We start from the raw sequence: 12,310 nt of genomic DNA on the forward strand, positions 1-12,310 counted from the left end.
CTTCATATAAAAATTGCTGTCAAATCCACATCATCCACAAGCTCACCAGGTGTGACACTTAACAACTAAAATTCTCCGAACCTGCTAGCAACACTCTTCAATGAAGCAAACAATATTTAATTTTCCTAACTGTCTACAAAGCTGCTTTTTTCTGTGTTTTACATGGCAAAATTTTAATTTTACCATTATTTTATTTCATGTATTTTGCAGTGATTGATGATGAAAATCCAACTGTCTACACGGCAGGGGCAATTGTCACTGTGACGGTAACACTAATACGTCACGACATGAGCATCCTCTTTGGGGATGATACAAAGGCAGCACAACATGCTCCTCCCCAGGAGATGTTGGAAGATTTAGCAGAGAAAGAAAAAGAGCAGGAAGATCAGGAGCAGCCTCCAAAGAAAGAAGAACAGGTAAGTAAGCTGTATCTGCTATAAGGAATTTTACGCTTTGTAGTGTTTGTCTACCACAACACTTGTGAAAATCATTGCTAAAACTTTCTCATCTCTGATAAGTAAAAAATCATTTTGCAAATTTTCATCTTACAGCTATTTTAGTAGTGCTTTGGCTGCTACAGGCGTGCCTTCTGCATCCTGTGCTGAGAGACAGCTGCCATTATAGTCTGATACTAAGGAGCTGTTTGGTGAAAAATTTTATGTTTGCAAATCTTACAGTCTGTGCACCAGATAAAAGCACTGAATTCCTTTTCATTATCTGTAATAATTTCTGTGCTGCATCAAATTAAGTAACGCATTATGCAAAACTTTAAAGAGTTTGCTGGGATAGAAACTATTTGCATAAACTTTGCATATGGTTGATTTTAGCTCATAGATTGCTGTGAATGAAATGTGGTCAAGTTATTGAAATTTTATTTAAAATTGAGAGCAGAATATCATCTCGTTTTATTATCAACTTAGTTTTTATATCCAGCAGATGGTTGCACTCAAAGCACCCATTTCTGTACGTACAAATCAAGAATAATATGGTTATAACAGTCATAATACTTCATGAACAGTTCAAGATATCAAAACAAAGTTTTTTGCAAATGATAGCAAAGAGGCATGTATATTATATGATGGAAATGGAAATGAGCATATGGCATCAGTGGCCGGGATTTCCCAGGCGGGAAGTTTGGCCGCCAAGTGCAAGTCTTATCAAGTGCGACACCACATTGGGTGACTTGCTCGTCGACAATGGGGATGAAATGATGATGAGGACAGCATAACACCCAGTCCCTGAGGGTAGAAAATCTCCCATCCCAGCAGGGAATGGAACCCAGGCCCCCATGCATGGCATTTCCCACAAGCTGACTGTTCGGCTAATGATAAATAGTAGGAATTGTTTTATTCACAGAGATATGAAAGCAATTCATTTGCAGCAGTGAGAGAGTTGGCGGGATGGGATGCGTACATGCATCAGTAGTGCTTAGGAAAACCCAGAGGACAAGTTTAAACATGTCGTCGGCACCTGGGAAGCTGTGGAGCATGATGATTATCTTGTCCACAGCAGTCAAATGGTTAACTAAGCAAATCTGTGACAATATTAACTAATAACCCCTATACACACACATGCACACTTACGTATGTCTCTGTTAAGTTTTATGTTACCACACGAATTAGGGTCAGTTGTCAAGAATTTCAGTGCTACAGGCAGACTGATGCTATTCTTAATGACTAATTTCCTGAAGGAATACATTTATTGAATGTAACTAATAGAGGGAATAAAGGTAACATCTCACTTTCCAGTTGAGGCATTGGTTCATTGATATGTAGGGACATGAAAAAATCAATCTATTTGTGACCAAATTTGATGTTTTCTTCCCCAGATTCAATGTTATTTTTTTGCTAAATTTTGTATGATTTTTGCTAAAATTGTTGCTATTTTTGTCAAAATAATTGTTATTAATTTGCTGGATTCGGTGTTACATTTTGCTACATTCAGTGCCACATTTGGCCCTCTTTTTCTTCCAAATTTGGAGTTGTCTTTGGTGAATTTTGTGGTTCTTGTCAAATTTGGTATTATATTTTGCCAGATTCTGCGTTTTAATCAAATTCAGTGTTGTTCTTCTATCATATTTGGAGGTGGTTTTGCTAAATTCAGGAATTTTTGCCAAATTCAGTCTCGCTTTTTTTGTGAAATTCTGCATTATTTTTTGTCAAGATCAGTAATTTTGTCAAATTTCCTGTTGCTTTTTTGCCAAATTATGTTTTTCAAATTTGGTGATTTTTTTTTTTTTTACAAATGTGGCTCGTTTTTTGCCAGATTCTGTAACTTTTACGAAATTGTGTGCTGTTTTTGCCAAATTTGGATTCCCCCCCTTCAAATTTGGTGCTGTTTTCATCGTCACATCAAAGTTCGTTACTTGGTAAATGAACTTTCATTTTAAGATTGTACACTAACCTCAGTCTAGATGAGATTAGAAGTCAACATGTGGTTTTAACATTCAACAACTATCAATTACGAATTCTAGTAAAAATTGCTACCCTCAGATTTATAAACTTTTGTGTGGCAAAATTATCGTTTCAGATATCTCGCAAAAATTTGACAGTTATTTTGCCACAAAGTCTAATTTCACATTATTTTTCATGAAATTTTTCTGTGCCTATTGATAGGCACGTAAATGACTGAGAATGTTGCTAAGAATTCAGATCAGTCCTCCTCCAGACCTAACAGAGTACACAAGCATGTGCGTGGCTATGTTGTGCTGCCCGCTTATATTATGCTAGCGCTGCAGTTCGATTGAGATAAGGCGTTCTGTCGGGAGGAATGGGTGGAGGAAGAAAGGAGTCGGAGGGAGTTCTGGAAGGAAGAGTGGTGGTGGTGGTGGTGGTGGTGGTTAGTGTTCAACGTCCCGTCGACAACGAGGTCATTAGAGACGGAGCGCAAGCTCGGGTTAGGGAAGGATTGGGAAGGAAATCGGCCATGCTCTTTCAAAGGAACCATCCCGGCATTTGCCTGAAACGATTTAGGGAAATCACGGAAAACCTAAATCTGGATGGCCAGAGACGGGATTGAACCGTTGTCCTCCCGAATGAGAGTCCAGTGTGCTAACCACTGTGCCATCTCGCTCGGTTGGAAGGAAGAGTGGTTGGCAGCTGGGTGGAAGGGCCAGCAAGCACACAGAATAGGAATGTAGCACCGCTTATCTCACTCTGATGCAGGGAAGAAGAGTTTACAAGAATTTGGAAGAATTAATTGGATAGGAGAGGCTGTATGGAGGAATAGGGAGACTGTGAAGATGGTGGGGGAGTGAAGTGGGACTGATGGGGACAGCGTTAGAGAACAGACACACATACATTTGTGCAAATGCAACTTGGACACACATGGCCACTGTCTCTGTCTGCTGAGGCCGGAGACAGGGACAGTGGTACTGTGTTGTATTTGCATAAATGTGTGTGTTTATGTTGTCTAATTCGGAAGGCGGCTTTTTGGCTAAAAGCTTACTTGTTAAGTGCTTTTGTTGTGCCTATCTGCAACTCAACAGCTCTGCTATATGGTGAGTAGCAATCTATCCTTTTCATAATGTTACCTCTACTTAAAAAGCACAAGTGGATGATGTGGGAAGGAGATGAAAGAGAGAAAATCTTATTTCGGGACTTGCATTGAGATATTTATAGCACATATATGAAGATAGTAACTGTCCTCTAAAGAACAGATACCATTGATGACCGTGCAGCTTCTCTAGAATAAAGGATAGTTAATTGAAACCCTCACCTGCCGACAGGTGTTGTTGATATACCCCGATGGGGACAGCTGAAAATGTATGCCCCGACCGGGACTCAAACCCAGGATCTCCTGCTTACCCCGGTCGGGGCACACATTTTCAGCTGTCTACATCGAGGTATTTCAACAACACCTGTCGGCAGGTGAGGGTTTCAATTAGTTATCTTTTATTCTAGAGAAGCTGCACAGTCATCAGTTGTATCTGTTCCTTTGAGAACAGTTACTATCTTCATATACAGGGTGGTCCATTGATAGTGACTGGGCCAAATATCTCACAAAATAAGCATCAAATGAAAAAATTACAAAGAACGAAACTCATCTAGCTTGAAGCGGGAAACCAGATGGGACTATGGTTGGCCCGCTAGATGGCGCTGCCATAGGTCAAACGGATATCAACTGCATTTTTTAAAAGTAGGAACCCCCATTTTTTATTACATATTCGTGTAGTACGTAAAGAAATATGAATGTTTTAGTTCGACCACTTTTTTCGCTTTGTGATAGGTGGTGCTGTAATAGTCACAAATGTATAAGTACATGGTATCATGTAATATTCCGCCAGTGCAGACGGTATTTGCTTCGTGATACATTACCCGTGTTAAAACGGACCGTTTACCAATTGCAGAAAAGGTCGATATCGTGTTGATGTATGGCTATTGTGATCAAAATGCCCAACGGGCGTGTGCAGTGTATGTTGCTTGATATCCTGGACGACATCATCCAAGTGTCCGGACCGTTCGCCAGATAGTTACGTTATTTAAGGAAACAGGAAGTGTTCAGCCACATGTGAAATGTCAACCATGACCTGCAACAAATGATGATGCCCAAGTAGGTGTTTTAGTTGCTGTCGTGGCTAATCCGCACATCAGTAGCAGACAAATTGTGCAAGAATTGGGAATCTCAAAAATGTCGGTTTTGACATCGATTGTAACCGTACCATATTTCTATGTACCAGGAATTGCACGGCGATGACTTTGAACATAGTGTACAGTTCTGCCACTGGGCACAAGAGAAATTATGGGACGATGACAGATTTTTTGCACATGTTCTATTTAACGATGAAGCGTCATTCACCAACAACAGTAACGTAAACTGGCATAATATGCACTATTGGGCAACAGAAAATCCACGATGTCTTTGACAAGTGGAACGTCAGGGACCTTGGTGGGTTAATGTACGGTGCGGCATTGTGGGAGGAAGGATAATTGGGCCCCATTTTATCGATGGAAATCTAAATGGTGCAATGTATGCTGATTTCCTACGTAATGTTCTACCGATGTTACTACAAGATGTTTCACTGCATGACAGAATGGCGATGTACTTCCAACATGATGGTTGTCCGGCACATAGCTCGCGTGCGGTTGAAGCGGTATTGAATAGCACGTTTCATGACAGGCAGATTGGTCGTCGAAGCACCATACCATGGCCCACACTTTCACCGGATCTGACGTCCCCGGATTTCTTTCTGTGGGGAAAGTTGAAGGATATTTGCTATCATGATCCACCGACAACGCATGACAACATGCGTCAGCACATTGTCAATGCATGTGCGAACATTACGGAAGGCGAAGTACTCGCTGTTGAGACTAATGTCGTTACACGTATTTCCAAATGCATTGAGGTTGACGGACATCATTTTGAGCATTTATTGCATTAATGTGGTATTTACAGATAATCACTCTGTAACATCATGCATTCTCAGAAATGATAAGTTCACAAAGCTACATATATCACATTGGAACAACCGAAATAAAAAGTTCATAAGTACCTACATTCTGTATTTTAATTTATAAAACCTACCTGTTACCAACTGTTCGTCTAAAATTGTGAGCCATATGTTTGTGACTATTACAGCGCCATCTATCACAAAGCGAAAAAAGTGGTCCAACTAAAACATTCATATTTCTTTACGCACTACACGAATATGTAATAAAAAATGGGGGTTCCTATTTTAAAAAACACAGTTGATATCCGTTTGACCTATGGCAGCGCCATCTAGCGGGCCAACCATAGCACCATCTGGTTTCCCCCTTCAAGCTAGACAAGTTTCATTCTTTGTAGTTTTTTCATTTGACGCTCATTTCGTGAGATATTTGGCCCGGTCACGATCAATGGACCACCCTGTATATATAGTTAAAGGCTACCTAGCCATTGACCTTCGTCTGTGCGAATGCGGACAGGTTGCCCAAACTCTTACAGGAGTCGTCACCTTAGTGTGCTCGAGTAATGAGTGGATAGGCGAATATCTCTTAGGTTCATTACATATGTAGATTGTGGACAGTTGGGCATGTGGGTCTCACGGGAAGCGGGCTGTTGCGCTATTCATCTGTGTCCTCGGTGGCTCAGATGGATAGAGCGTCTGCCATGTAAGCAGGAGATCCCGGGTTTGAGTCCCAGTCGGGGCACACATTTTCAGCTGTCCCCATCGAGGTATATCAACAACACCTGTTGGCAGCTGAGGGTTTCAATTAATTATCATTTATAGCATAGTTGAAATAATGTATGAGACCTTCAAGGATTGTGTGGCACTGGGTTAGAAGGAGGGTACTTGATATGAGGTTGTGTTCTAGAACACATTGCCAACTCTGTAATCGCATCCAGTGGAATGTTCACTTGAAAGTCCCCGTGAAACCTCAGCTATTGTTTCGTAGCCAACTTCATGAAAATGATGAGACTTGTCATAGCATAAAGATACAGTTGCAGTTCAAAAATAGCTGTGTGCTAAAACGTCACAGCAGATAGCAAACAACAGCATCATTCTACTTGTGCTGAGGTACAGTTACCAGTTCAGAGATGGTCAAGAATATATTAAGTACAGCATTTTGTTACTCCAGTCAGCAAGTTGATTACTGGGTGCTTTACCTACAGGGCAGGGTTTTCATGTGTTCCAAATACCAACACAGAGCCACATGAAATTCTGGCTTTCCCTAAGATAAATCCTTTAAGAAGGTATGCAGAGGACAGGAGAGTGACTGTGGTGGATTGAATCGCTTCAAAAATACCCATTTGTGGTCCTATCTATGATCATGATAACTTCTGTTTTTGTGTGGCATTAAACCAAGCTGTAGGGACTGTTCGGAGGATACAAAGAAATCATTTTCCAATGGTATAATATTCATTCTACTCAGATTTACATCTTAAATATTCATTTCATTATTGCAATTTGACGTAGTTTATTACACAGTCTTGGAGTGGGAGTAGTGATAGCAGATTTTAGGAATAATTCTTTACTGTTCACTATTCTATTTTATTAAAGTACTTCACTGTGTAGCTGAGACCATTAACACCTATTTCCAATTTATTGGAATTAACAATTAATTGTGTTAGCTACTACATGTTGTCCATCATTGTTAGAAACCTAAAAAGGAAGTGTACATATTTTTGAGTTTCCTGCTGTAATTTTTTTTTTTAAGCAAGAACACATGCTGGTATTGTCTGCACTCAGTTAAAACAAACTATGCGGCTGTACATTTTTCACAATTATGAGAGAACCTAATGCCATCTTGTGTAAGCAAGTAAGAACAGGCCCTCTTGCCGTACAATGTCTCTACCTTTTTTATAGCAGTATTTATGGTGAGAGGCTTCAATTTTAGATGAAAAACTTACATATTTGTCTACATTAGAGTCGACACAGTTGAAAAAATAGTAGTGAGTAAAAGACATTTAGTGCCAGTAACTATATTTGCACGTCCAGGTAAAATACATCGAACACAACAACCAAGGAACATTATATTACCCACAAAAAAATCAGAGCATACAATAGCACCAGAGAAGTCTGTTGTATTTCACATTATGCACTTTGCCGCCGTCTTGCACAAAATGTGTTGTTTACACAATTCCAACCCCCCCCCCCCCCCCCCTTTTGAACATACATTTTGTGGTTTGCCTTCACAAGATAAACCAAATAGCCCCACAGTCTTTTCAAACTTCTTTTTATCCAAGGGTTTTGTCAGATGGTCAGCCAAAATGTCTTCTGTACGCAGATAGTCCACAGCTGTGTTCTGTCGCTCTGTGTGGTCCCGTATAAAATGGGGCCTTATGTCAATATGTTTTGTCCTAGCACTAGTGACATCATTTTTACCTAGGCGAATGGCTCCTATATTGTCACAGAAGATCGTTATGGGTTCCACTATTAAATTGGGTTCTGTTTCACATATTAATTTTCTTAGCCACAATGCTTCCTGAGTGGTGTAAGATAACGCCATATACTCAGTCTCTATGGTATTCAATGCAACAATTTTTTGCTTTTGACAAGACCATGAAATGAGCGCCCCCTCCCCTTAATTTAAAGCAGCAGCCAGTATTGAAGTGTCTATCTTCCAATTCACTTCCCCAGTCTGCATCACTATAGCCTTCTTCTAGTTTTGCATTACCTTCTCTATTGTATCTTAATTTGTGGTTTGAAGTTCCTTTTAGATATGGGAATATCCTGTTCACAGCTTTTTAGTGCTTTTCCTGTGGGTCTTTGCAATATCTGCTCACTGCGTTGGTGGCAAAATCAATGTCAGGTCGTGACATTTGAGACAAATATAACAGACTCCGTACTGCTTCTAAATATGGAACATTCTTATCACATTCCACATCTGTGTCATTTATGTTTTACTTCATTCCTACTTCCATTGGAGTAGTTATGGATTTACAATCACTCATGCCAAATTTCTTTAAGATTTTTTTCTGTATATTATGATTGATTTGTGCTCAATTCTTGTCTCTCTTCATCCTTAGTGATCTGCATACCTAAATAATGTTTAACTTTTTCCAAATCATGCACCTTAAACTTGGTTTGCAGCTGTTTCTTAAAAATTCTCATTTCGTTTTCAGTCAGGATAAAGAAGTCTTCCACGCATATTGCCATTATTATTATCCCTTCTCTTCCCATTTTATAGTATATACTGGAATCTGCCTTAGATTGCTTCGTATTCATATTTGTTAGAGTTTTATATAGACATCGACTCCAGCAAAATAAGTCCATAAATACTTTTTCGCAAATGCCAGATCTTTTCCCTTTCTGATCTGGTTTTCATAACTTCTCTTTGTGGAATGACATATATCTCCTCCTCCAATTTCTCATTTAAATATTCTGTTTTTAAATCGGTATGATGAATTCTTAAATTTTGTTTTGCTGCCAGGGCTTAAAAGATATCTCAGTGAGGTATACTTGACTACAGGTGAAAAAGTTTCTTCGCGATCTACCCCTTGTTTTTGTGAATATCCTTTTATTACGAGTTGTGCTTTGTACCTTGGTGATGAATTTTCGGGGCTCTGCAAAGTGAATACCCATTTTGCCTGTAGTGGTTTCTTATCTGGCAGCGTATTTACCCATTCAAATGTTTCATTCTGAGATAAAGATTCCAATTCCCTCTCCATCGCTTCTTTCCAGTGTTGAGAGTTCAGGCCGATCATTGCTTCTTCTGCTGTTGCTGACTCATCATTAAAAGATTGGGCTGCATACATCTCAAAATCTGGATATTCTTTTGGTTTTGGTACTCAAGAAGAACGCCTTACATTGTTCTCTCCATTTTGTTCGACCTCAAACTCATTGTCATCATTAATATTCTCCATTTGCCTTTGACTGCCCTCTTCTTGTTCTTCACTTTCTTCACATAAGATTTCACTCTCAGAACTAGGTGCAATTAACTTAGTAGTCTTGGATTCTTCATAGTCCTTTGTATTTTCAAAGAATACTACATATCTGATTGTAACTATCCTTATATTCAATGGGTCCAGTAATCGGTAGTCCTTTGAATTCTCACAATAGCCCAAAAAAAATGTGCTTTTTAGCTTTTGGTTCCCATTTTCCTCTCAGTTGTTTGGGAATGTGCGCCATTGCATCATACCCAAAAACCCTTATATTGCGTAGGTCAGGTTGCCTTCCTACCCATATCTGATAGGGGGTTCTGTTCCTTAATGCTTTTGTAGGTGATGTATTGTTCCAATATATATGGCCGTTGATACCACATCTGCCCAAAAATCTTTTGATAATCCAGCATCAGTTATCATGCTCCTTGCTCTTTCAACAGTGGTCCTATTAGCCCTCTCAGCAACCTCATTTTGAGATGGGCTGTACCTTGTGGTAGTTTGATGCCTGATTCCCATTTCTGCCACAAATGTCTTCAATTTCTGGTTAATATATTCTCTCCAGTTATCAGACCTGTTGATCTTAACCCTTTTGGTGCCATGCGATTTTCAGGGTATCAGCTGAAAAGTGCCAGGCGATTTTGTAGTGAATTGCAGAAGTTTGTTAAAATTACCATAAAATCTGAACCGTTTATCATAGGACCTTAATTTTTTTCTTCTTTTATAGGTAGTACCTTCAGCTACTGAAATACCAGCAGAGTACACCATTAGGCCTCATACAGAGAAAACAATATTTGTATTAGAGTTTTTTTTTTTTTTTTTTACAGAAACAGCCACATGTAATATAATTGAACTTAAAATTTGTGTTCATATTATCAATCTACATAGTATTCTGAACGATATAATATTTGTTTGTGTCTTTCTGTCACATATTTTAGAAAATAATGCAACCTGAAAAAACTGATGTGAAAAATAGGCAAAAAATCTATAATTTTGTTACTAGTTCCAACAGAAAATAACATAATACCAAGTGAGTTTTAGGATCATTTATTGACATATAAATGTTGACCAACACATTTGGGATGTAATCCTTTCTTACAGAGTACGCACATTGTTCTTGATCGTCGCCTCGTATCTTTTGTAGAGCACACATCACAGGCTCGCTCCTCCTTTCCCGGTAGTATTTCTACACCATACACTGTGGGGGGTGCTGCATTTGCACTTGATGTAGTGGGTGCTAAGTTTTGTATCTTGAGCCACTCCTGGGACAACCTGCAGATGATTTTGCTGTTGAATTTCAGATGTGTGAGTGGTTTCTCGGACAAAGATAGATTTTCTTTATAAAGAATGTAAGTATTCAGAAACATTCTGTAAATAATGCTGAAAACCACTTTCTTCCATTATTTCACAGTCTCCTCTCATACAGATAACAGTACGTCGTCATATCTGAGGAATCAATCCCTTCCATATGTTTATCATATTGAAATATGACATCAGGTTTCTTCAAAGTCGTCATTTGTGAATACTTCTCTCTGACACTTTTGCAGTAGAGGAGGAACTGATCAACAGAGCTGGATTTATCTGTGACTTCTTTTCCCTGAAGCCACAGAGAAGCACAAAGGCGTTTCTAAAGAATTTGACCTGCCCAATGTCAAATTTGGAAAGAAGATTAGGTGGGAGAAATTTTCTGTTCCTCCGTATTGTGCCAGTGAGGAAGATTCCCATGGAATACAGTTTTTCCACTACTGGAATAGACGTAGAAACATTGTCACAGAAAATGTGGTACCCCTTGTTCATGTAATTTCCAAGAATAAGTAATTTTGTAATAACTACATAGCCTAATTCGTGGTCTTTTACCTCCACTCTCTCAGCTTCACATCTTGCTCCATGGTACACATAAAATCCAAGGCAGTAGTTCACCACAGAATCACATAGCACCCAGAACTTTTCACCCCATCTGTGGTGATGTTTGTTAGGGAGATACTGGATGAGTTGAGAATGAGTTTTAGAGCCAAGACTTTCGTCAACACTCACTTGTTGATGAGGTGTATAATGGTGACGAAACACATTATTGGCAATTTTTAGCATAATATCAAACTTTGCAGTGGGGTCCTATGCTGGATGCCCAGGAGGGTACAATTTTGTATTGTCTGTCAAGTGGAAAAATTTTAGGAGCAACTGAAATCTATTTCGCGAAAAAATTCAGGGAAACCATGGAGTTGCCATATTTTCGTCTGTGGACCAGTAACTAAAAATTGTCGGTTTCTTTATGAGTCCCATATTTAATATTACTGCCACAAAAGCCCTCATTTCTGGCACAGAGGTAGGATACCACTTTCTCACACGAGAGTTCACTGATATGTTTAGGTTTGTTTCGAGAAATTGCCGAGCATATCTGTTTGTTTCTGTTGCCATTATCGTAAACAGTTGCACTGTAAAAAACAAGTTAAAAAATCAGTTGAGGTAGCATTTATTGGTACATGTTTGGGACCCAGTAATTCTGAAAACGTGAAGCGGTGAGGAGCAAGATTGTCCAACTCATCAGTTCCAATTTCAACAAACGTGTCGCTGGCTGCAGTCAATTCTTCAACATCGTCTTCATCGCTGCTGGGTGCAAATTCGGCTATTGATGACTCATATGATGAGATATCACCACTAGTAGATTGATCCACTGTCCGAAAAACCTGCAAAATCATCCTCACTTTCACTACTTTCCGCGGTATACATTGCACTCAAACGAGACTTCTTCCTTGGTGGCGCCATAGTACCTTCAAAACAAACGAAAAACAACCTTGTGTTTGGAACTCGAAAATATTGATTATTGGCATCAACTATCTTTCGACCTTCATTTGTCTTCACAACATCGATATACCACGATCTGTGCCTTAGTTTGAAAGAAAAGTGCGCGAAAACGGCAGTACGATTAGATCGTACGTGGCACTTTTCACGCATACCGTACGATCCGATTAGATCGTATTTGACACTAGAAGGGTTAATCTTCTTTTGTGTC

General features: G+C 39.3%; 1 protein-coding gene across 1 annotated transcript in view; it reads left to right on the forward strand.

Moving 5' to 3' along the window:
* The window catches only part of LOC126419263 (translocation protein SEC63 homolog), a 172,494-nt gene that overhangs the window by 114,587 nt on the left and 45,597 nt on the right, over positions 1–12,310 (forward strand). The window contains exon 11 of the mRNA XM_050086421.1: positions 211–416. Coding sequence (XP_049942378.1) covers positions 211–416 — 206 coding nt within the window. The remainder of the gene's footprint in view (positions 1–210; positions 417–12,310) is intronic.

This window comes from Schistocerca serialis, chromosome 9 (genome assembly GCF_023864345.2).
Source record: "Schistocerca serialis cubense isolate TAMUIC-IGC-003099 chromosome 9, iqSchSeri2.2, whole genome shotgun sequence".
NCBI lineage: Eukaryota > Metazoa > Arthropoda > Insecta > Orthoptera > Acrididae > Schistocerca > Schistocerca serialis.